Consider the following 26819-nt stretch of genomic DNA (forward strand, 5'->3'; position numbering starts at 1 on the left):
ACTGGGCTAGGAGAGCACAGTTTTACAAATTTATAATTTGAGGCATTTAAATACTGATTGAAGGTTTAACAGCCTTCCAAATAATGACATGATCAGAAGCATAAAGTAGCAAATTCAGTATCCAATTCACCAGTGAATCTAACACAGACACACAAACCCTTTACCCTTAATTTACAAATGTTTCCAAGATGTAAGTACCAAGCATTTTACTTTAGCAGGTAAAAAGATAATTCATTTGGTATCTTCAAACATTTTTTTAATCAAAGGTTTATGGGCTATTTAAGTAGCCACTGCTATTAAGACTATGCTTGAAGATCCGTTACAAACAGGTTACAAAGAGAATTTAGTATTTCTATTGTTGTTGTTATTATGATTACTACTTACAAAAAATTAAGAGCCAATGGTATAGCACACAAGGAGACAATACATTACAATAAAGCTATAACAAAATCCATAAACAGCTGAAAACTTCATCAGCAGAAAACATTTAATCAGCAAACAACAGAATAGTTAACTCTATGGGCCAAACTCCTAGACAAGGTAAGTTTTTTTTTTATCTGGTGCCAAAAATATGTTAATGGTGGCACCAGGCTGGCTTCATTGGGAAGAACATTCCACAAGCAGAGAGCTGCATCTGCACGTTCATGACCCTTCAAACCTTCCCCAGAGGGGGCACCCAAAGAAGGGTCTCAGATGAAGGCAGAAAGGACCAGGTAGGTCCATATGGGACCATGTGCTCCAAAGAATATTGGGGTCCTCATCCACACATAGCTTTATAAGTCAGCCGATGCGGCTAAGCCAGGATCATTTACATAACATGTCTGTAAACTAATCCTATGTTTGAAAGCACAGCAACAAGATAGCAAATGACTAGGCTATCACGCACACAAAAGGAGGTTGGCTTAAATCAAACATCATGCCCAAACATGTTTTGGGCTAGCCATATATAGGAATCTACACCATGGTTTATGTTGCCAGACACAGAGCAGACAAGCCATGGTTTTGAGCTCCTTGCTGCTTCCAGTTTCCATCTGCTCAGCACTCAAGTTCGTATGGTTAATCCCATTTCAATAGTGAAGCAATTTCTTGAAACAGAACAACTTCCTTAATTTGTCAATGGTTTGTAAGTGAGACATGACATCAAGCCACCGTGAGTACAAACTGTGGTTTGATATTCTGGTGTGGCAGCTCCTTGCAAACCATGCTTTAATTGCTATGCTCTACTGTGACTATTGGAAGCAATATGCTTCTAAATACAGTTCCAGGCCTAAGCCATTCTAAAGATTCCAAACTCAGAAAATCTATATCTTCAAAAATACGTAATGGTTTGGGTATGAGGAAGGACCTGAAGGAGGCAGAAATAGTGCTGTGCTTAAGAATTATTCTGTATGTTATTTTATTTTTTAACATTCTCCATCAATCCACATGAAAAGCAATTGCACATAAAAACTATAAAAATGGGAGAGAAAAATGTTGAGGTATTTTCATGTGTGAGGTGCCAGGGTTTTCTTGAAATTACCTTGGGGTGTTTGTCTGTTCTTTCATTCTACAAATCATTTCCCCAGTGGTCTGTACTCTGCAGCCTTCCTGGGAGGCCATGCTTCAGTTAAAGCCCGGGGAAACCAATGCAAGAAAATTCCTTCCATGGGCCTTTTTCAGACTAGGAAATCCAGGCAGCTGGGGAGGCTGCAGAGTGCTGAAAAGATATTTACTAGAAATAAATGAACATACACCATCCTCAACTACCTCACAGCAACAAGGTAAGCTCAAAACCCCAGGAAAATTCTAAAGAAATAATTCAAGTGTGCTCAGAATGGGGCAGAAGAATACAAGGGGGCAAAAATCTTTCAGAAATTGGGAGGGCAGCAGCAAAACCAGTAGCACCACATTCTAAGAGCTCTTGGTGCCTATCCCTAGTGCAACCCTCAGCCAGACAGATGCTAAAATAAGAGAGGCTGCAGGGTGATGAACTGCTTGGCTCCACATCACTTTCCTGTGCTATCGCTTTAGCCTCTGCCTGCATCTCAGTGTAGAAATCAAGCTGTTTTACTATACGGATTCACTTTTCAACCAGGCTGCTTGCATGGAATGAAGCACACCTGAGACTTTTAGTCTCTTATCAAGGGACAGCTTTCAAGCAGCCCCTGCAAATGAACCAGAAGGAGACTGCTGGGAGGCAGCTTGCTTGAGGCGTCATTAGAGAATGCTGCATAAAGAGTACTGCCTCTGTGAATATGCTCGCCTGTCCTTGAACCTCTGCTTCTCCTTGCTCTGTAAAGTATCCATGAGCTTTCCCCTGAATTCTCGTTATGGGCTGCCTTCATTTATATATGTTAAGGCATTTACAAAGGGAGCTGACATCGGAGCTTAAAGGGTTTCTTTATACAGCACCAATAACTGTGCAATAGGATGGTCCCTGGGGATCATCCTGTTTCTTGAGCATCAAATAAGCTGTTTTGTTTGCGCTATCAACCCTCAAGAAAGGGTTGAAGTTCTCGGGTTAACTGCAAGGCCCAAAGAGGGCAAACAGCTTGACTACATCAACTGTGGGGTTATATCACTATAGAATTAAATAAGTAATTGCCAGGATAATCTTGGCAATCATGGGTGGGGTTTTTTAAAGTATTAAATCCAGTTTACCAGTTGCTGCAGAAAAAAAGGGTAATGTCATGACTCAAGCCTGCTAGGATGCTATCCCATTAATCCTGCAAACCTGTGGCAGGCCTGGTTTTTAACATCCACTCATTTTCTGTTTCATTTGCAAAACAAACAAATTCTGAGTGAATTCTGAGAGCAAAAAGCATCTCAAAATAATCCCATATCTTTTAATAATCAGTAATCGGTACCCATATGTAAACTGCAGGTGCTGGCAACAAGATTTGGGACAAACAGTCCAGCATTTCCTGGTTTGAAAAACATAGGACCTTCTTATACTGTCAAAACACTGTAAACAATCAGATGCAGAGGCACAAACAAAATATGGCTGCAGTACTGTACTTGTAACATTATAATGCATATGACACTGCCTTGGCCTTTGTGACAGTGCCTTAGTATAGATAAGGTGAAGATTACATAGATGCTACCTTAGTTTAATCAAGATAACAGTTTGCTGCAAGTGTCAGTTTGCCCTTAAAGTGTCAGTGTCAGTTTGTCCTTAAAGCCCACAATAATTCTTATGGTGATGAAGTTCAGGTGCTATTGGAATACTTTCCATGGCCAAAAATGGGAGAATTCAACCCTACACACTTTTATTTAGAAGAAAGTTCTCAATGACACATTCTTCCAGATACGTGCAACAGGGTTGCACCTTAGTTAGGAAACCCACAGATATGGGTGCCCAGTTCCAATAAAGAAACTACTGCTTGATTTTAAAGTTGCAAATCTACATTCAGACACTGAAGGGCTTGTTTTAGAAATTATTCTTTAAATTAAAATGCAAGTTATAATTTGACAAGAAGAAAGATGTACATTCAAATACCAAACAGAAGTGTCTTCAGACAATTGTTTCTTCTTGTTCAGTTTCTGTTCCACAAAGATATATTGGGGGGGATTAATAGGTGTTTTTGTATTCTTTAATTAACCCTACATCTGCTGGAAGTCAAGGTTTCCTGGTGGTAACCACCAGTGCAAAATCCAGGTGCAAATGAACAAGCAGTTCAAAGTGGCAGCTCCTGACGCCTGGAGGTTAACCATAATTTATGTTCACCGGAAGAAAGTGAAAGATTATGTTGGTTGTGCTGAACTTGTCGATGGGCAAGAGATACAACAAGGAGTATAACAGAAATATATGGTGTTTTCACACTTCTTTGCTGTTCTACCTTGCTAAAAAGGGGGGGGGGAGAACTACCCCTGTTTCAGGGGTGGTTTAAGCCTCTATTCAGTTCTGGAAAGATTGTACTTCTGATCTCTTAATCATCAAGAAATGCAACAAGGCTTTTTAAAAAATAAAATAAAATAAAATAAAATAAAATAAAATAAAAAACAAAACTGTCCCCACACCAACTGCTGGGAAAAAAGCTAGGGCAAAAACAAATCAGCCCATCTCTAGAACAAAATGTTTTTCTCAACCTTAGCTACATCAGAGTGCAAGTGAGAAATGGTGTGATGTCTGAATCATGGTTTGAAAACCAGCAGACATTATTTGAGGAAGGTGTGAACCCCATGGTTTATCCAATTATGATTTGGCATTATGCTTGAATCACCAAACCCTGGTTACACTGACAGGTCTGCCTCCAAAGGTTACTGTAACATCAAGACAGAAAGCATAGATACACAGGGCTGCATCCAATTAAAATTAATGGACCTAGTTTAGTCACATCCATTAATTTTGATGGGTCTACTCAGAGTAGAACTGACATTTGATGCAAACTACGGATTTCCCACAACCTAATATCAGCACCACCTCGAAGTTCTCAGTAATTCAAGTAAACGAATAAGCCCTTTACTATGTAAGCAGGACATGTACATGTCATAGCACTGTGGAGACCTTGGGAGAGATTCAAGGGCTTCCACTATGGGGCTTTCCCCCACTCCTCCTCCCCAAGCTAAAATGCTTGCTCTGATGGGACATTGGGCATAGCTTGATGTTAAATTCTTTCCTAGAGGTTGCATCCAGCAAATCTGTCCCATTATCGCAAGGCAGAACAGAATTTCCCCTTCCTCTCCTCATCCCATACATCTCCCAGATCTGTTGCAAGTGTTCCCGCTACCCTCCAGATCGCAGGGCACAGGAGTGCATGGGGAGAGGTGAGAGAGGGGAAATTTTGTTGGGCAAGCAGAAGTCCTTGTATTACAACACTGAATGGTATCTAAATTTGATTGGAATATATATTTGGCTCTTTTAATGCCAGCGCTATAGTACTTTGGCTTTAAGGGCTGCTTGATTTAAAGCAGTGGTTCCCAAACTGTTTGGTCAGAAAACCTGCTCCCCTCATAGGATTCCTTTCTGATAACCATATTTTCACCCTAAATTGGACATGAAAATGAACCCTCACATGCCAACTTGTGTTGCATTGATTTTACCATCTACCATAGCTGTCAACTTTTCCCTTTTCTTGCAAGGAATCCTATTCAAAATACGGGAATTTCCCTTTAAAAAAGGGAAACGTTGACAGCTATGCCATCTACTGATCACAGAAATGCTACCTTTTTAAAACTGGGAATCACTAATCTATGGTAATTATGATGAATACATCTTCTCTAAGCAGTATGCAAATTATTGTATTTGCAGGTCCAAATTAAAATATACTTGCTAGAAAATCCTATTGAAATCCCAGAACAAACTTCAGAACTGGACAAGATTATTATTTTTTCATCATTTCACATGTTAAACCTTTGCTTATACCACATGCTGTTCAGACCTCAAAATGCAGCATCAATACATGACTCACTTAAAACAACAAAGCTTGTTTCAGTGGAAATCCCTTGAGAATCAGGCCACGTTTTTAAAAAGTGGGTAACAATACACCAGCAGCTGTTGTAAAATAACAATAGAATATAAAATCCTAGTAAGGCCAATCAAACAGAGCAAAGTTTGGAAGCAAGGGTGTGAAAATGAGAGCATATGGGTAAGGATAAAGGAAAGGATTTGCAAGATAAATTTCAGTGACCCTGCGGGTTAATTTATTGTTGAAGCTGCAAAGCAAAAAAGAGGGGGAGTTATTGGCTATGAAGGTCAGATAACTGGTTATGCCACATTAAATAGGTTAGAAGATCCAGGAGTCCATGGGATTGCATGAAAATTGCCAGAAAGCCATATAAAGTCTGGTTTACCCCTTTATCGTTAATACTCTCCTAATCCTTTAGTGCAAATTTATAGTTTAGAAATGGCAACACATCTTAAAGATTAAAGGTATGTGACAAACAGTTCATGTCCCTAAATAATCAAATCACATAGCTTAGACCCGGCTCTTATCAGCCTCCCCCCTCCCTCACCTTATGATTTCATAGGTAGAAAATACTTTATATCCCCTATTACATAAATGATGAATTGGACCATTGGTTATGGGCTGTTATTTGCATGGCTGTAGTCAATATGTTTTCTTTGGACAGGGATTTCAAAGATTTATGTCTCTTCTGGATTTATCACTTATTCCCTTAGAGCAGACAGGGAAAAGTCAAGATTGTAAGGCCGTAGGCACATCTAGACTTTATAATATTGGGGAGAAGGACATTGTTGCTTTAAATAGTCTGAGGACCCTGTGCTGCATAAGGCTTTGTTGGGCAACCAGACAGCGCAGAGAGAAAAAGAACATATTTATTGGGAAGTGTAAAGTATGCAAAATAAGATATTTCACTGACTATAAATTTTAATATGACTGTAGCTGTAATTGCATTAATTCTGCAGACACGGTAATAATGTACAGGTTTTAGCTCTACTGTACTACATTGTAAAAAGTTATATGAAATTAGTTACATCTTTCTGCCTTCAGGTTTACTATGTTTGGGTTCCACATGATGACTGTTTGCTTACTTGGCTGTAGTGATTTCATATCTGTATTGTCCTTCATGCTTTCCGACGTTTCTATGAAACAGCTGAATGAAATCATCCTGGGTTTTGGAACTGGGCATCATCAATATGCCGATGACCCCATCTAGCAATATCTCTCCTTTGCATCAGAATCAAATGAGGTAGTAGACATGCTGAAGCAATATTGGGACTTGATTACATGATAGTCAAGAATCTGAAGCACCACCCCTACAAGATGTTGGGTAGGGCTTGGTGATGTTAGGTTTTCAACGCTGCAATGTATCACCAACCAAACATCGTGATCTGGTGATACACCACAAAGCTGGAACAAGCTGCATTGGCCCCAGCCTGGGAGTTGAGGCACTTTCACCCTAGAGTATTATGGGCAGGGACAACACAGCTTGTTTGTGCTGCTCAGCTGGAGGGCGGGAAGACTCCCACTTCCCAAGTGAGTGAGCCCCGATGTAAATGTTATTATAAGCAAACAAGCAAATTAACTGCAACACAAACCACCGAGAAGCCAACAGAAGATGCAGGGAATAATAACATAATGAATAATAACATAATGGGGGGGACCAATACAGGTTAAAATACAATTTAAAATGCAGCCTCATTTTAATAGAAGCCCATAGATCAAAACCATAAGGGGAGGGAAACATAAGGGTCAGACTGAGTCCAAACCAAAGGCCAGGCGGAACAGCTCTGTCTTGCAGGCTCTGCGAAAAGATGCCAAGTCCCGCAGGGCCCTAGTCTCTTGTGACAGAGAATTCCACCAAGTCGGGACCAGTACTGAAAAGGCCCTGGCCCTAGTTGAGACCAATCTAACTACCTTCTGACTTGGGACATCCAAGGTGTTGTCATTTGTGGACCTTAAGGTCCTCTGCAGGGCATACCAGGAGAGGCAGTCCCGTAGGTATGTAAGTGGTGACAATGACCTACCAGCACAGTGACACAGTCTGATCTGTAAGAGACTGAGGCTGCAATCCTATACTCATTTACCTGGGAGCAAACCTATTGCACTTATATAGGCCTTGCTTTTAAATAGACATATATAGGATTGCATGTGAACAGAGAAGGAGGAAGAGAATCTCAGGAATGTTTGGGAACATTTAAGTAGCGTTTAGATCACAGTGTGTTGTTCTTTTCTCTTCAGCTTCTCTACTTGTATCACAAAGAGCAAAAATTCCCCAATTATTTTAAAAGTGGTTACATGGAACTGGAGTACATCATCTGATTAGCAGACTTTATGCTGTTAAGAGTCATTTGTTTGCCTTTAATCCTTGGTAGAACTTTGAAAATCGGCAGCAATCTTACAGTTTTTAATGTGTAAATCTATGCAGTGTAATTTATTCTAATTGCTTCGCTTATGTTTATTTGATGCACAACAGGAGCAGCAGAACAAAAGATGGAGAAGCCCTGCCTTCAACATTACCTCCTTGACTGCATGGCCTCATCCTCTTATTCCATTCAATAACAAAGAACATGTAAAAGAATGTATTAAGAAACCTCCACCAAATATTTACTGACCTCTGACATAATGTATCCTGTTCCTTATCCTTGGGGATGAGTGTTTGAGACTTTTGTATTCTATTTCCAAGTAAGAAATATTTCCCCTTGTTCCAGTGAAACTGACTCCTTGTCCCCAAACCAAACTACTACTAAAGTTGTTATTAACTATTCAAGCCTGAATGAAGAAAAAGAAAGTGGGTGGCAGTAGCACATAGCACTGTGGAGCAGAGGTAGTGAGTTGTTGGAAGGGGAATGAGAGCACACCAGCAGACCCAATCTGGTCCTCCTGTCAGGGTACTTGCATTGCATTGTATTGCATTGTACTTGCATTGCACAGCTCTTTCTGCTGGTATACAGCAGCAACTCTCATGCCAGCAGGTCAGGGAAGTCTGCAACCCCATTACACCATCCTATACTGGTGCATGGAAGACTGTAGAGCTGATGAGGCTGTGTGCTACAGTTACTCCACTTAAATTAAGTTTCCATGATGCTCTCTGGTCAAACATTGGAAGATGGATTAACCAAAGGAAGGAGCCAAGCATTTTTGGTAGTTTGATACAAGACTAATGACAGCCAGTGTGTCTCTTATTACTACTTAATCTAATCAACAGGCAGTGCTTTTACAGTGGTACCTCTGTTTACGAAGTTAATTCGTTCCAGAGGTCCGTTCTTAACCTGAAACTGTTCTTAGCCTGAGGTACCACTTTAGCTAATGGGGCCTCCCGCTGCTGCTGTGCCCCCAGCGTGTGATTTCTGTTCTCATCCTGAGGTAATGTTCTTAACCCGAGGTACTACTTCCGGGTTAGTGGAGTCTGTAACCTGAAGTGTTTGTAACCCGAAGCGTCTGTAACCCGAGGTACTACTGTATCAGCATCCTGCCATTAGTTGTTGGAAGCTGCCCAGGCTTTACAGAGATGTTAACAGTCCACATAAAATGACCAAAACAATGTGTGATAAAAGATAATTAGCAGACCACAATTAATAAGCTGTGAGCACATAAAGGCCTGTGGGAGATTGAAAGCATGGTTCAAGAAAAGTGTTTTAATGTATCCACACCCAGGTGGCTTTTATCCAGAATGTAGTATTTTGGTGTTTTGTAATTCCAGTCAGTGAAAGGATTGGCTTCGTGATATTTTGAAAAGAGTGCAGGACTACAGAGATCAGAAGTCTGATATGCAGAAACCTTTGCTCCACTCAGGATGCTATTTACAGAAGATAAGAAAGTGGCAGAAAACAAGCAACATTCAATTCTTTTTTGAGGTGGGGTACTGTTCTATTTTGAACAAATGAACACTCATGCAATGAATTTTTCTATATTCCACAGGAACTTGAAGTGTCTTGCTTAATATCTCCTCAGTATATTTTTGTTTTAGAATAGGATCGTCAGTGTAACATAGAGTCATATTTTAATGCCAGAAGCTACTGAAAGAATATATCGCATTTAAATGAGTATGTTAAGCTTCGTGAATCATATATTGTACAAGGTCTAGCAACCATGTACTGAGGGACTGCCAGGTAGTTTAGGATGACCCCAGCCCAGCATTGCAGTCTCTGGAGAGCAGCAAAAACTGGAGATTTGTCCACCCAAAAATAGATATGCATACCAGTTTGGTCACATGTTGTGCAGGCTTATACCAGGTGCCTAGATCAATCCTAATTTGCTGAATGGAATTTGAAAGCTGACACACGTAGGAGGTGATTCATGCTATTTAAAAAAATCTCCAACAGTTGGAAATATTTTAAAGAATTTTAAAATATATTTGAATTGAATAATTGCATTTTAAGCTCTTTAGAGTTTAAATAAAAGGGTGGAATATTTAAATGCATATATACATACATACTTAGGTATGCATTCACTCAAAATTAAGCCAAATAAATGCATTTGATTGGAAGTCAGCTCTGCTGACAGAAAACATTTGTGCCCAATGACATTAGCCCTATTCCCAGTCATCCCTAGATGGGACTGTCTCACACCCAGTCATTCAGATTCCAAGACACACCATCTTGCATTTCCTTCAGTAAAGACAGCCTGACATAGGCATTTCTGTCAGCTCTAGTTGAAAACAGTTTTACTTCTCTTCAGCGACTTTTGTGACAGGCAAAATCCATGCAGAAAAGCAGTTCCTGTCAGGAGGTTTCATGAGTCTGTTTGTAACATAAACATCCTTCTGAAGTGCTTCCAAGGAAAGGGGTGTGTGTGTGTGTGTGTGTGTGTGTGTGTGTGTGTGTGTATTCTATCACACTGTAAACCTCACGGGGAATTTAATGTAAAAAAAAGAGACTAACATTACATTTTATACAATTATGTGAATTTTAAATACGTTGTTGCTTTGTGCTAAGGCTGGCCCCTTTTAAGAGTTCACTGAAAAACAGGCACTGCTGAACACTGAAAGTATCTGAGTTCTTTTTTCTATATTTAAATATATTTAACATCCAAATGTGAATTGTTTTGCTTTGCAAGAGACTGCCTGTGAAATGACAGAGGTGGGGTGGGTGGGATCAAGGAACTGTTTCCCTCTCTTAATGAAGCTCAGAATGTACAGTTCTTACAAAAAAGAATTATTTTTTTAAAGACATAACATTTCTTCTTGCATCGAGGATCTTGCTTCATAGATGCAACATGCAATTCACAGATCAAATTTCTAAGTTGTTGGCAGTTAAATGAAGGGGAGGGGGGAAATAACTTAAAATTAATGGGCCACTGGGCTTTTTTTTCTGAGAATTTAAGCACTTAACAGTTTTTTAAAAAAAGTTTACAGCCAGGTGGCTTGAGGGGATATTTTGTTGAACACTGATTAAAAATAATTTCTTCTAAATGAGACCTAACCACAAAATGGGGCCATTAATGGATAGGGCATTTTCACCAGAGAGGAAAGTATGCCTGAATGGCTTTTGCGCTGCCCACAACCCCCAATTCTCTTTCCTCTTTTCTTTCCTCCTCTGTCCTCTTTTCTCATTCTCAATCTCAGGGTAAATAAACACCAAGTGATGCCTCACTGTTTTCAGCCAAAAACAGAGGCCAAACTCCTCTGAGAAAACATTTGGCCTCTGTGGTTTTGTAAAACGTTCCAGAACACTGAATTCACCGACAAACACTGTGGAAAAACTCCCACCGACTGGAACGCTGCTGTGGAATGTTGCAGGATCAGAACTTCCAAATGGTCCATTTCCTGTAGGCCCATAATGAGACTTGTTAAAAAAAAAGTGGGGGGGGGATAAACTATGTGGGAGTTAAAAGAAGTTCTCATGGGAAAAATGAATGGCAAGAAATTCTCGCTTTAAAAGAAACAGCTAATCTGCTAGTTTGATTATTCTTCAAAATTTACAATGAACTAATAATCCTAATTAAAACCACTTGGCCTAGTTCTGTAAAGCATCATGGCTTTTTCTATGCTTCGTTTGTACACACCACAGTCTATTATTTCTCCCCCCTTCTACTGATCACTAACAAAGTGCTGACTTTGTCAGGGCGGCTGAGCTAATTTTGTGAACTCAGTGTGAAACCATAGCTAAACAAAATTGTAGTAATTTTCCTTAATTTGTAATAGTGATTGGAGTGCAAACGAAATTTTCCTCTTGGGTCAATCCTATAATTTTCAATTAACTTAAACTATTCAGCAGGTTTGCTCCAATTCTGCATTTTGTTTAAAGGGCTGGGAGGCATTTCTGAAGGTGAGACTGATAGGTGTATAAATGTATAACTCCCGCTCCCTTTTAATTTTTTGTACCCAAACAGTCATCTGCTTGCGGATTCTTAAGTCCTCTAGACTGCATTAAGTTCCTTCTTTGTTCAGTATAAAATGGAGTACATTGTGCAAAGAAAACAAAAAGCACCACCCCATTTATTTATTTTTGAAGTGGATTCTAAAAAGACAATAGGCACACAACCCTGCAAAAGTTAGCCCTTGCAATAAATGGATACAGGCAGCCAAGTATGCGGAGAGCTGAAATACAAGTCCTGAGAGACAAGAGAGTTTCAACTGCAGGCCAGTGTCTACCCTGGGAAGCCCATTTAAAAGGGATTTTGAACAAAGACAGTGCTAGGTAGCAGGCAAGTCGAGGCCACAGCAGTATACTGCCTGTGTAGAAGGAAAACGAAGGCTAATAGGCAAAGGTACCTGGAGCAGGGCCAGGGAGCCACAAGCAAAGCCCTGATATTGCCCAGCCATAGGCTCATGCCTGACCCAAATGCATTTCTAGCCTGGCGAGCTATAACGTGATGCCTAAGAGACGGGAGTTAAGGATTACCATCTTCAAGCATTGCTGCTTTACAATCTGCACTCAATCCTTTATGTTTAGGTCAGAGAGCCTTATGAACTCCACTAGGAGTGCTTTAAGGTTAACAGTAGCGTGCCTTAGGAGACTACACTGCTTCTACAAATGGCCAATGGTGGTAAACACAGTGGGTTGTTCCCAAAACACCGGTGCCACTGTGGTCTAAACCACTGTGCCTCTTGGGCTTGCTGATCGGAAGGTCGGTGGTTCGAATCCCCACAATGGATTGAGTTCCCGTTGTTCTGTCCCAGCTCCTGCCAACCTAGCAGTTCGGCAGCACACCAGTGCAAATAGATAAATAGGTACTGCTGTGGTGGGAAGGAAAACAGTGTTTCTGTGCGCTCTGGTTTCCATCATGGTGTTCCGTTGCACCAGAAGTGGTTTTGTCATGCTAGCCGCATGACCTGGAAAGCTGTCTGCAGACAAACACCAGCTCCCGTGACCTAAAAGCAAGATGAGAGCTGCAACCCCATAGTCGCCTTTGACTGGACTTGATCGTCTAGCGATCCTTTGTTGTTGTTTAGTCGTTTAGTCGTGTCTGACTCTTCGTGATGCCATGGACCAGAGCAGCGATCCTTTACCTTTACCTTTTTACATGCCACGTTTATGATCAAGGTGTCTCCCTTAACAGGTAAGTATATTACATGCCAAGTTTAAAGGGTATGCATTGTATTTCATATTTCTGTTATATGGAACAAGCTTTCTTGCCATACTTTCCCTTCTTCTCGGTCTATGTAAATGCACACCTGTGAAACAGAGGCTTTTGTCAGCAGAACAACTCAAATAGATCAACGTCACCTAAGAAGTGGCCAACCAGAGGCCTGTGGGAAATCCCCAAGTACAAGAGCAGTCTTCCTTCCTTTAGTTACCAGCAACTGGTAACATTACTCCTTCTACAGATAGGTAGCCGTGTTGGTCTGCCATAGTCAAAACAAAAAAAATTCCTTCCAGTAGCACCTTAAAGACCAACTAGGTTAGTTCTTGGTATGAGCTTTCGTGTGCATGCACACTTCTTCAGATACACTGAAACAGAAGTACTGTTCTGTTCTGAATCTTCCAACATTCAGCTTCGGTCGATGTCTATGAGTTTTAGTGCTAGGAGACAGGAAGAAAAACTTTTCCCTAGCCCCTTTCTGCATCCATGCTCAGTTTCATAAACTTCTATCACGTCACCTTTTAACCACCTTTTCTCTGAACTAAAAAGTTCAAAACATTGAAACCTTTCCTCACAGGGGAGCTGCTCCATCTCCTTAAACATTTTGGTTGCCGTTTTCTGAATCTTTTCCATCTCCACAATACCCTTTTAAAGTGAGGCAACCAGAACTGTATGCTGCATTCCAAATGTGCTTGCACCAAAGCCTATTGCAGTAACATTCAGTCTAAAAGCAGCAATGTCAGCAAAGATGGATGAAACACATCTTTTCCCATTCTGTTATGAACAGTCAAAATTAAAGCAGCCTTACCTGTGTAGATGAATCTTCCAGGTGTGCCCTTACAGAACTGCTTGGACTTGTAGGACAATGTAACTTCTACCACACCTGGGATGTGTCGGGGTGGTGTCTGAACTCTGATTGCATGAGGCGTAATAAGCTAGGAGGAAAAAAATAAGCAAGGAGGAAATCAGTGAGATGCAAAATAGTTCTTTAATAACACATTCTTCTCAGATCACATAAACAAAGGTTTGGAACGTGTAATTAACCTGTCAGTGTTTGAATGCGTTTTTGAAGTAACCAGTATAAAAGCCAATGACAACAATATTTGCAAATGTTCATCTTCCCAGTCGTAATAATATTAGCTCTGTTTTCATACATGGCAGGCATTTGCTTCTGGGTATGAAAATTGTTTGTGACACATTGCAACATTTGAATGCAGTCAACTTGCAGTTTCTATATATCCATGCATCTCAAGGAAAATAATAATAATTCAGGGCCTAGCATATGCTGGCTTCCGTAGCATATTATTGAAAATTAACAGAAAATTCCCAAGTTCTAAAATGTAGTATGTACCTCATATGACAAGAGAATAATCCAGTCGAAGTAAATTTCATTTGTGCCTCACTGACATATATCTATGCAAGAGTGAGGGTGCACTCAGACATGGGGATTGTTATGTTAGTTATCCTAATTACAATGCTAGTGTTTATATCCTGGATTCTAACATTTCTTTTTATACAGTGTTACCTGTTGTGTTACGGGAATGTGGCTTTTTGATCAATATACCTCCATGCCATGCTAAATTTTAAATGTTGAGAAAGAACCATATGCTGGAATAACACTCCAAATTTCATCATGCCGCTTCGGTGGGAACATAAATGGCATTTCCATGCGCTCTGGTTTCCATCACGGTGTTCTGCTGCGCCAGAAGCAGTTTAGTTATGCTGGCCACATGACCCAGAAAGCTATCTGTGGACAAACGCCAGCTCCCTTGACCTGAAAGCAAAATGAGTGCTACAACCCCACAGTCACCTTTGACTGGACTTACCGTCCAGGGTTCATTTACATATATATATATATGTATATGTATATGTATATGTATATATATGCCTGAAGATGACGAGTGAGACCTCGTCGAAACGTCGCCTAGACACCCCAACTTTTACACGGGAAGACACCCGAGGACACCAAAACCTGCATTCCTGTACCCGTGAAAATCTACGAAAGCAAATATATATATATATATATATATATATATATATATATATATATATAATCTTCCACTCATTCATTTCTTGGGTAAATTGCATGCATAATAAAAACACAGCACAGGGACAGAACAAACTTAAATAAAATAAAAAGAGGAAGGTTTCAAAGAGGGTTTGGCCATGGAGAGAGGTATTGGCTGAGTGGCAAAGCAAAGGCTTTGTATACAGAGGATCCTAGGTTCAATCCCTGGCATCCTGAGCTATAATACATCAGGCCTGGCAGTCCACTGGGGAGTCACCGTTCATCAGATATGGAACCAGGTGGACCAGTGGTCTGACTCAGTATAAGATAGCATAATCTCTGCCCAAATTCATTCTCATTTTACAGTTAAAGATAGGTGCTACTGGAAGGATTTTTTTTTGTTTTGACTCATTTTACAGTGTGGCATATACAGTGGTACCTCAGGTTAAGTACTTAATTCGTTCTGGAGGTCCGTTCTAAACCTGAAACTGTTCTTAACCTGAAGCATCACTTTAGTTAAGGGAGCATCATTGCCGCTTCCCAAAAGGAACAGAGGTGAAGCATGGGAAGATCAGCCTAGTGTAGGTGCAGTGATAGGCACCATGGATGTGCCACCGCACCTCCACCAAGCTGATCTCTCTGCACATTGCCATTCCCTCTCTTGTACGCAGCAGCAAAGCTCACTGTTTGGAAGCTAGATGCACCACACCACGCTGCCTGTGTTGCCCCACCAGTCACTGCTGCATAACATCATGATGCCAGGGTGGGATGATGACGGATGGGAAAGCAGAGTGGTGAGAGGGCACAGAGGAAGAGCTGTGTTGTTACTGACAGCTTCATCTCATAATCAGAGGGAATGGTTTTACTAGCCCTCTCCAATCCCAGTGCTTTGAGGGAGGGAACAGCTTTGCAACAGCCAAACTCTAAGCGCCAGGATGAAGAGTTCCTTTCTGACTGACAGCTTTAAATTGTAATCAGGGAGAATGATTTCGCCCAGGAAAACAAATCTTTCAGTTCTTCCCCCTCCAAAATCAAATTTAAAGGTTCCCAGAACAAAAACACCTCGGCTTATTTGTCTGCCATTCTTACCCAGAAACAACTCTCTCCTGTCTGCAATTTTCAGACCAATTGCCCATAAAACACCAGGGAAGATGAAGTGATTCCTTTTTTACCCGGTCCCAACTGTAATGGCTGCCTTTGCAGGAAAAAAAGTACAGCTATCTTTTTCCATTTTTGCATGATTCTTGCCCTCAGAAGGAGTGACCTTGCCTGCAAATGTCATCCAATTGTAGCTCCCCCCTTTTTTAAAGTGAGACATTATTCCTTTTTGGAAAGAAAACAAGCAGACTTGGACCCCTGAGCTGAACTGGGCAGCCTTCAAATTGGTTCCAGCCAAATCAGGCTGTTTTACGAAGCACTGGGGGGGGGGGGGGGCGCATTCAAATGAAATCTTATGATTGGTGAAACCCCCTGGTGTGTGTGTGTGTAAATATGTATATGTGTGTATATGCATCTGTATGTGTGCAAATTAATATCTCTGCAGCTTCCATATGTCTGTCCCCAATTTAATTCTCTTTCAACATCATTTCATCCATTTCCCAATAAAAACATGTTGGTTCCCATGAAGAAACTGACATATTTATGGTACATTGTTGCATAGTGTTAAGGTTGAAAAGAGTTCAGCAGATTTGCTGGAAAGTTCTTTACGATCACACTCCTTCATTCTCTTTTAAGTAAATATGTGAAACAAAAACTATGGTTTTAAAAGCACAATTAAATATAGAGTTTTGTCCAGTCATTCTGGGCACGAACTTTCTATCAAACTGTTGACATTTAGTTCATTTTGCGCTGGAGGTTAAAGAAAGGGGTAAATCTGGAAAAAAAACCCACTTCCTTTGTTGAAATTTTGAATGGATTCTTATAAATCATATACACCTCCGCCCAGCAATGCTTCAGGAATGCATGTGTAGGAGTAGCCACTAATGATGCAGGTGTATCAATAGGCTAAGTCACAGCCCAGAGATTTAAACTGATATAGGAACCCCAAAACCTGAGACATAACCCCTAGGCACTAATTCTCTCTTTTTTTTAATGTCACAAATTCTTAAGCACTTAAGTTTGTGCTACATTCTTTCACTGTATCAAATGTGATGCAATGGAACATTTATCTGCTCTAAGCAGCCTACCACTATTTTGTCAACATTCAAACATCTCCCAGTAACCGCTATAGTTTTTCTGTACACACTAACATAACTGCAGTTGCCTGCTGCTAGACTATCTTTCCTCCCATTACAGGACCATTTACTACTAACTGCTCTGTGGATACAAATCCAGGACAGAGAAAAAAGGCAGGTGAAGTCAACATCTGGCATTTATTCCAGGTAGACTAATTCTTTTTATTTATTTTTTAAGGGTGTGGTCTTTAATATATGCATTCCATTCTGCAAAGTTGTGAGCAACTACGAGGACTTAGTCAAAAAAGCAGAATATAAATCTATTTAAGAAAATAAAGTAAGTTAGACATAAAAGAAATGAGAATATGGAACGAGGTTATAATCAAGCACAAGAGCACCTGTCCCTGCTGGGATTTTTAAGTAAACTGAAAACTTTTAAATATATTATGCTTGTCATCTGTTTCATATAAATTCTCTTAAATCAGTTGGAACATGAACCGTACTACAAGTTGAACTACAGGGCTTAAGAATAGCAAGACGTATGTTGCTACTATCATTTTAAGATCCCAAAGTATATTGGTCATTGCATCAGTAACAAGTTCGTACTCTACTCCAATTATTTTTATATTGCATACTGTAACCGCATCCTATAGAGCTGTTGTTGATATTGAGATGCATTTTTTAAAAAATGTTGCTAGTTCTAGATAATTTGTCTTGAATGACAAAAGTATTGACAGCTTATTAGAAATTCATTTGAGTTACTGTGCAAAAGTGAAATGTACCAACAGCCTCATTGTTCTGTTGGTTGAAATTAGCGTACTTAACATCCACACCAGCAGTGTGCTATGCAATACGTGTAATGCAGAGAAGTACAGCAATTGCCCCACAGTTATTAAATTCCTTTCCTGGAGTCTTGCCAAATACTAACGGAGCCTCTTTCAGACACACTATGAGACCTCTTCATTTTGGCTGGCTTTTGGCTTCAAGATTTAAGCTCTCAATTGGGCTGAGGCTTTATGTCTTATTTGGTATGACATTATCAGGATTTTTCTGTGTACTTTTATTATTTTAACTGTTCCCTATTTCTGTGGATGGGGAAGGGTTGTGCTTTAAATATAATCCATAAATAAAAGAATGAATGCATGAACATAAGTAATTTCAGCAGCTGGAACCATGAGGAAGAAGAAATTTATCAACATAAATATAATGAAAAAAGACATGTACTTTCAAAGCACATGGTTATGTCTTCTGCTTTTAGTTCTGCAGAACAATTAGCACAGGTCTTAAAGTTTAAACCCAAAACAGATTAAAGATTTTACCTTTTCGTGACATTTGTAAACAGCCATATGCCTATCTCCCTTTTCATTCTTCTTATTATTATTAACATTTATATCCCACTTTTCTTCCACTGAAAAGGCAGTCAGTCTCCCATCAAGGCATGGATAAAACCCAGATTTGTTTCACTTTAGCAAGTCTACCAACTGCATTATGTTTCATCAGACTATGCCCTGGAACCACTTCTTACAATTCCCCAAATTTCTGAAGCCCAGAATATGTGAGAGGCAGCACAACGGCACTAATGTCAGAAGTACCCAAATTCAAAGATCGCTTTATCACTGACGATTTTTGTGGTCTTAGACCCTAATCTGCAACATGAGAAGAACTAGAGGCCTACAGCAAATGTTTAGACTGTCCATTTCCAACATATACAATTCTTCCATTCCAGCTACCTAATCAGTACCCTAATGGAGAATGTCTCTTTGGGCTACTTTGGATGTAATTATGTTGGCTTCAAAAACTTTATGCATGCTCTCAATTTCACTAGGATCTCTCTCTGCAACAACAAGACTTTTACCCCGTCTTGCCCACTTCAAAAGTGCCAAAACGAGCTAATAATATCAAAAATAGTTTTAAAACAAATCACTAAAATAAATGTATATAGCTAACAAAAATTAAACAGAGAAAGGGTGACAGATAAAAAAAGAAGAAGCTATGCTTTCGTGCTCTTAAGCATAAAGGGATAGTGTCCCTGCAGTCCTCATCTTACAAAAGAGAGTCAACATTTTCTGAGGTTTAATCAAGGCTGCCAAATAATCTGGTCTTGGGACTGAAATTATTTGCTTGTTTATGCCATTGTATATACAATTGCTGTTTATGTATGAATGACATAATTCAAGTGAATAACCTGTTCCTCTTTCTTTTTTCTTAAAAAAAAAGTCAAAGAATTTTAAAAATAATTTTCATTATGGCAGTTGAAGATTAATTGAAAGCCCTGGACCGAAGTATCTGTATTTCTGCACACAATTAATGTGACAAATTATGTTCCGATGTACTTCCCTGAGTGAGAAAGGCTGTAATTATGTTATGAGAGCCTATAACTGAAATGTATGTTTAAATAATAAATACGTGTTTCCAAAATCATTTTAAATCTACATATTTAACATGCATCTCAATCCTCAAAGTGCTGTGCTAGCAAAAGTCCTATTTTCTTCAATGGCACATACACCAGTGCAGAGTCTCAATAAATGGCTTGATAATCAGCTTCCATTTCATGCCTATAAATACTGCAATTACAAAGCTTGAATACATGCAAAATACATTAAAATTACAATATTTGCACTGCAAATTGCTTATGGTGTGTGCCTTACAGCAGCAAAATTATTTCACAATGAACACTTGAGAGCTCATGTCCTTTGTTTCTCAAATGCACATGTAAAATATTAATTTAGATCTAAAGGGGGAGGTCTAAATAAAGGTGCTTTTAAAATTTATCCCCTGCAGTTAACTGTATTGGATCAATTCATTTCGGAATGCAATGTAAACTGGATGAAACTGATTCTTAGCCCTTAAAAATGCTGTACCCCCATGCCAATATTTTCAATAGAGTTAGAAATATGGAAGGGAAGTATAAAATACATTAATCTTTTAAATGAAAGTTCCATACCTCTGAAGAAAGAAACAGATTACTTGTTATGTTTGTGGGGGGAGCTCCCTGAATGACCACATTTAAAGGAAAAGATGCAGTATGGTTTAACTTTGCACAGGGGACAAGGTAACTAAGATGGGGCTCACATTGAAATATGTGCATTCCACGCCTCACAGTACAGCAATGGCACATTGGGAGAATCTTGTTTATTTAAGTATCATGGTGAAGCATCTCTTGCAGCCAATGGCACAGCTGCCAGTGCCTTATTGGTCAACCAAATTTCCATGAAGAAAATAAAGATGAAGTTCACATCTTTATTGGTACCTACTGTAAAATGATCCCTCATACTTTTCAAGAACCAAAGACCAAACTGCAAAACTGCTGTGGCAACCATAAAAATCAAAGAAATGTTGTCTTCTTGGCTAGACCTTAAGTAACATATGATCAAATGCTTATTCATTTAAGAGCCAGCTCAAACATACAGGCACTCACATGTTGCAATCATCACTTGGAATGATACCACTTCAGAATGGGGCATACGAATATAAGAGGCCTTATATACTGAGTTGCATCACTGGTTCATCTAGCCCAGTGCTATTTACTGTGACTGGAAATGGCGCCCAATGTCTTAAGCATAAACCATTCCCTGCACTAATACCTGAGACACTTCAACAGCAGATTCTGGGGAATTAGCCTAGGATGCTTTTCATGCAAAGGATATGCTCTACCACAGAGGTATGGCTTCTCCCCTAAGTGCATGTCATACATTTCATTGTGGTTTTTTATATGCTGGAAGCCACCCAGAGTGGCTGGGGAAACCCAGCCAGATGGACAGGGTTTAAATAATAAAGTTGGTTTTGTTGTTGTTATTATTATTATTAAACCTTCTCATCTTGGCATAGTTTCTCCATTCACATTGAATTCTCCTTTGTCACAGCAAATGGGTGAATCCATCAATTTCATTTTCAATTTCTTACTTTTCCAATCTTAAATCTAGTACTCCACATTTCCACATCATTTTGCAATTTTAAAAAAATGCATCATGAACATTCCTCAGCATTTTAGTGAATTTCTCCTAATATTCACATTTGTGTGCAGTTTTGCAACAGATACACATTTCAGCAAAGGAATGTCCCCCAAAATAATGCATTTTTGTAATGTTATCTTAACTGACAAATGCATTTTAATGCACACTCTACCCCAATGTATACAGTTTCTATACATCACTTGGCTGAAGAACTGCATTGCAAAATTCAAAGAAGTGCGAATTTTGGAAGATGGTTGTTTAGATTCTCAGATTTATTTTTTATTTTTTTAAAAAAATGCTAATTAGTTACGTTCTCCATTAAATCCAAACTGAATCTTCCTCATTCCTAGAACAGCTTCGCTACACTCTCCTGCCATTTGAAGCTTGACAATTTTTTGCAAGTCTCCGTGTGTGTGTGTGTGTGTGTGTGTGCGCTAGGGATGTTCTTCTAATAATTTGTTGGCACATGAAGATCTCCCACATCAGAGATGATTGTAGATTGACAGTAAGCCTTTTCCTTACTAGTTCACCAGATGTGGAAGATCTTGACATAAGAGGCACTCAAACAAATGATCTATTATATCACATGAGCACCTACACATTTCAATTGCCTCTAAAGCTGCCATTTTCAAATCACTTTTTGTGAAGTAGTTCCATTATAGTCCAACAACTGCTATTGGATTAAGTAATTTCAACAGCCATGTCACCACTGACATGGTCACAAATTTGTGGCATAAATTGATGGGAAATAGAAAAGGAAGGAAAATGTCAACAAATGAGTAGAGAAAATGATTAACTAAGGTATGGATATTGCAGCACAAAGAATATAAAGTCAGTGGCCCCATTCACACACCATGCTAAGCCCAACCATGTTTTATCACAAACATACAGGATCTTGAAGAGGAGGTCACAACTACCTTGCTTCTCCCCAGTTGTTCAGCTGCCACGTTGAGCTTAGCCATAGTTTAATAAGTCATTTGGATGGCTTAGTAAGTCATCTGGAATACGGTTTGGTTCTCTTGGACAAACAACAAGCAATAAATCATAGGATCAACTTTGGCTAAATTTCATGGCTAGTCTGGAGAGCACTAAACCATAAGCCAGGGTTCAGGTGACACACTAAATCAAGCTATGGCCTAGCATAGCACAATGCAACAGAGGAATGACCAGGGAGCAGCAAAACAGTTTTGAGTTCCTCTCTTGGGGCCTACATATTTGCGCGTTCACACTAAACCATGGTTTGCCATAACGTGTTGTGCAAACCAGTGCCTGGTTAAAAAAAAAGAATTATAATTAAGGGCTCGATTATTTTATTCATGTTCAGGCAAATTAGGGTAACTGAGACTACCAGTGGGTGTTTTTTTTTGGGGGGGGGGACTGTGACATAGATTATTATATTTTAGAATGTCAATAGACTGACTAGAACTGATAATGTGGACAAGGACAGTGGCACTATATTTGTGCCAAGGGTTGCTCCAGTGATTTTATATAAACTGGGAGGAATAAGAAAATCTTTCTCATTGTTACTGCAATAGAACAGGGCCTAAAAGAAAGAAAGCTGGCTATAAACTAGACAAAGTTACTGGATATTAATGTGCAGACAACACCTACCTCACTCCAGACCAGCATGGTGCCGAATATGACCTGTAACCCATCAAAGAAATTGTCTCCTATGATGATGACAGTGGCACCTCCTGTAGTCCATCCTTCACTTGGACTGATGGCTTTGATACATGGGGTAGCTGCTTTCCAACACACATGAAAAAGAAGTATTCGGCTGTTAGAACAAGATTTTAATGATAGAAGACTTGAGAGGGGGAAGGGGAGGAAAAGCTTTGATTTTCTTTCTCCTATACTATGATGCAGGTTCTAGAGAGAGAGATCTCTCTACTTTGTGTGCGAGAGATCCCAAACCAGATCTTTGAAAAGGGAATGTTTGCCATTAAAATTTTATTTTGTTTCCATTGTTTCTCTTGAGAAGATAATCGTGTTTGGCAGGCCATAGAAAGAAAATAGCAGCATTGCTGGCTGAAGCCTGACTAGAGAATAGAGCACATTTTTGTAACACTGAATTCAGGTCTCCACAAAACATGATCCTGGTCTGTCTTTGAGTTCCATTATAACAAAGCTAAAATTTTATTTGGAGAACTTACTGTGTCTAGAGTGTTCCTTGTGTCGTGGAACCATTTTATCCAATTAATAAGTTTTATAAAATAATTTTTGAATTTTGTTAGCATGATATTGCACAACCAATATGGTGTCATGTATTAGCAGTCGACTGCAAAATTCACATTTGTGAAAGAATTAGATGCTTTAAAATGTTCCATTATTTCAATACCATGAAAGAAAGTAGCAGCGCTACACTTATCATAGGTTACCTATGCCTGTATTTCTCCCCATTGTTATAAAAACAACATGCCCTGTGAGCCCATAGTTGTATGTAGTTGATCAATCTTTTAAGGGAAGTAATTCTATGGGGATTTTTTTTTAATGGGCACAAGAGCCCATTGCAAATTCCACCTACGTTTTCTAGCCTTAACACAATGGACTTGCCCAATCCTTGCTCCAATGGTCAAACTGACTAGCAGGACCAGCCTCCCATGATATATCCTCTATAATTCTTTGTACCAAGCTATGAGGCTGTGGGTGGGTCCACAGGTAGAGGCTGGAAGTGGGCAACCGACCATCACTTTTCTAAAGGATTGAAATAATGCAGAGAGATGGGCCCAGAGGCTACTGACAAATTTCCCTCAGTTTGGCCTTTTTAATCTTGTTCACTGACTGAGCAGATTCCATTGCTTTCCTTGAATCCCAAATTGGGGGAGATTCACAAGACTTGGTCCTTTGCTGGTGGGCTAACTCAGTGACTGCACAGTTTTGATGTGCCAAGACTCGGAAAAGATTCATGGGTTTGATCCTTTTGAGGTAGATTTAGAACTATGCAGCTCCTGTGTGAAACAGCCTTTTTTTTTTTTTTTAAGGATTTTGAACAATTTGTCTATTGAATTGAGTTGACAAAAGTATTTGCCGGGTTGGTAGTTCCTATCAAAAAGTGAAAACTGAAAGCTGTGAAAATCTGGCACATTCCTAATTATCAAACCCTTCACCTCATGCATGAACCTCAGAATAAGAAAATAATAAGAAAATATGGGGGGTGATAATTGTGTAAATTTATTTCAAGGGGACTTTGCACACACACTTTTTTTGTGTAATGCAAGCTAGAAAGGACACTTTCTATTCCCACTCACCTTTTCTGTGCATCTATGCTGTGCTTCCTCGACTTGGTACCATCTGGAAGTTATGGACTACAACTCCAATCAGATCCAGCCAGTATGGCTGTGCTGGCTGGGGCTGATGGGATTTGTACTCCAAAGTCATCACTTTGGCAAAGATTGCTCTATGAAATTCCTGAATTTGTATGTAAAAACCTGGTGCAAAGGGAGCATTCAAACTCTTTGCCTTGCATGCAATTAATTTGTGCAAGTTCAACTAGCCAGCTCTGAATGGCAGGCGGTTGAAATCGCACAAGCTAACTGTGCGTAGGATGTGATCGTATTGGATCCTCCTTGGAATCTTTCCCCAGCCATTGTAAGGCAGGGTGGAGCTTCCTAATCCTTACACTTCAGATCACGGTGGTGAAAACCACCCTTGTTTCCCAGGCTCAGGTGCTTCCCTCAGTGGTTCCTATGCACCACCTGTCTGAACATCTCTCCAAATATCAGTCTTTTGAAGCTTTTACCAGGCACATTCTGAGCAGCAGTTAGCACCAGGAGTCAGATCAGAACCAAAAGAAATGCTTTTGATTTCAGATTAATTTTCCAAGCAGTTTAAAGGAAGAGTTTATCTTTTCCAAGATGAAAATTTCAACAGGAATATGAAGATTCTCAACAATTTACCTCACCCTTAGTTTGATGGATGCATAATTAACATGGCATGTATGAATTTTATCCAAATAAAAATGGTCTCAAGAGAAACATGCCAGAGGGTCCTGGATTCAAATCCAGGCCATCTTGGGTAGCCTTGAGCAAGTTTCTCCCTCCCAGCCAAAGATCCTTGCTAGAAAAATTAAATAATACAGATCCACTACACGGGACTGTCCAGAAGATAGATCACTTTGATTTCAATGCACTTGAGCACACTCAACTATGGGCTGGATGTGTTCAACTCTGTGCTCACCATCTAAGCTTCTGCATTGTTCAGCAACAGAGGCAACTGGTTGAAAGTCATTTGCAGTTCTCCATCAATATTTTGGGGAGCAGCATGAAATATATTCAGAATTTGAATTTGTACAGTTTGGTAGCATGACAAGGCAGCTAAAATGTATTTGTTTAAAAACAGTGAAAAACATTTTTACCAGTAATGCCATCTGCTAAAGTATAGGACAGGGGTCTGCAACCCGCGGCTCCGGAGCCACATGTGGCTCTTTTACACCTTTGCCGCGGCTCCAGGGCGGATACTAGCGAGGGGAGGAGGAGCACTGTGCGCCCCGACACTCCCCACTGTGGCGGGCGCTGTACTGGCTGTGACGTTGCATGGGGGTGGTGCGTGCGTTAGTCACGCACCGTCCCAACGTCACCTTCCCGCCCGCCCACTATATTGTAAGGGGCATGTACGCTGGTCACTGCATTGAAAGGGGGCATGTACGCTGGTCACTGTTTCGAAGGGGAGTGAAGAACACACACCAAAAAAAAGGTAACTTGTTAATTTAACGTTTATTTCTATGAGGAGGAGTAATTCTGAGGGGTCAAACAAAGAAATAATATTTAAAAAGTGACAAAAAAGTTATTTTTATAATGACAAGTTTTGCGGCTCCCAGTTTTTTTTTCTTTGGAAACGGGTCCAAGTGGCTCTTTTTGTCTTAAAGGTTGCAGACCCCTGGTATAGGAGGACCTTAGATGTATACTGTATGAGTGCTACTGTTGTTTCTATTTACGTATTAAGATTATTGCTTTGGCTAAGATTTCATACAAGATTTTGAGGTTTCTAAAAATGTCTGCCTAGTCCCTAGTCTGCCTTCTGGGAAATCTGGTCCTACCGCCAGCTCAAGAAGGGGAGTGAAGAATGGAAAGAAGCCTTTTCCATCCACTACACAGCATCAAGCTTTGCACCTCAAAAAATGAGCTAACGAAAGGAATCTTACAACACTACAGTCAAGGAATTGCTACATACACACTCAACTAACTTTGATATGTCTATGTTGGACTTGCATTTCACTCATAAAGCCATGAATGCATTAAAAACTCCAGAAAGCTTCTCACTTTTTTTTTTTAATAGCTCAACTCATGGTGCTGGGCTTACAGCTAATAAAAGCAGTTTAAAAATATCGTCCCACGCCCTCCAAGGAATCAAATGCTCTGATTAAATCAGAGCATGGATAAAATTAAAATTGCTTCTCAATTACACACTTCCTGATGGTACATGCACACACCCCACCACATAAGCAAACTTTAACCAATATTCCACATGTCTCGGTGGGAGGGGGATATTTTCTAGAAATTTACAAATAATTCATAGTTCAATGAGCACAATGAAACCTGCCATTCTCTCCCTTTCTCCTTGGAGAGGAGATTATTAGCAGCAGGAGGAAAGGAGGTGTATTGACTGTTTTCCTCCTTTTTAACAAAAGGGAAGGCATGGATGTAAAAATAAGGTTAACAGGTTCCAGGGTTTTAACTGGAAGTTTCAGGATTTTAGTCCCTTCTTACATCTGCAGGAGAAATGAAATCTCAGGATGAGTTCTGGCCTAACCTCCATTGCATGTCCATTAGTCTCCATG

The 26819-nt window shown here is 39.8% G+C and overlaps 1 protein-coding gene across 8 annotated transcripts in view; it reads right to left on the reverse strand.

The window, feature by feature from the left end:
• The window catches only part of EBF1 (EBF transcription factor 1), a 378896-nt gene that overhangs the window by 63890 nt on the left and 288187 nt on the right, over positions 1-26819 (reverse strand). For 4 of the 8 annotated variants that reach the window (XM_083726224.1, XM_083726220.1, XM_083726222.1 and 1 more), the window contains exons 9-10: positions 22655-22785; positions 13717-13843 (exon numbers count right to left, since the gene is read on the reverse strand). In XM_083726224.1, coding sequence (XP_083582350.1) covers positions 13717-13843; positions 22655-22785 — 258 coding nt within the window. Of the gene's footprint in view, positions 1-13716; positions 13844-22654; positions 22789-26819 lie in introns of all 8 variants that reach the window. The other 4 variants (XM_083726223.1, XM_083726219.1, XM_083726221.1 and 1 more) reach the window with 1 other exon arrangement.

Source organism: Podarcis gaigeae (assembly GCF_964106915.1).
Source record: "Podarcis gaigeae genome assembly, chromosome: 2".
Classification (NCBI taxonomy): Eukaryota; Metazoa; Chordata; class Lepidosauria; order Squamata; family Lacertidae; genus Podarcis; species Podarcis gaigeae.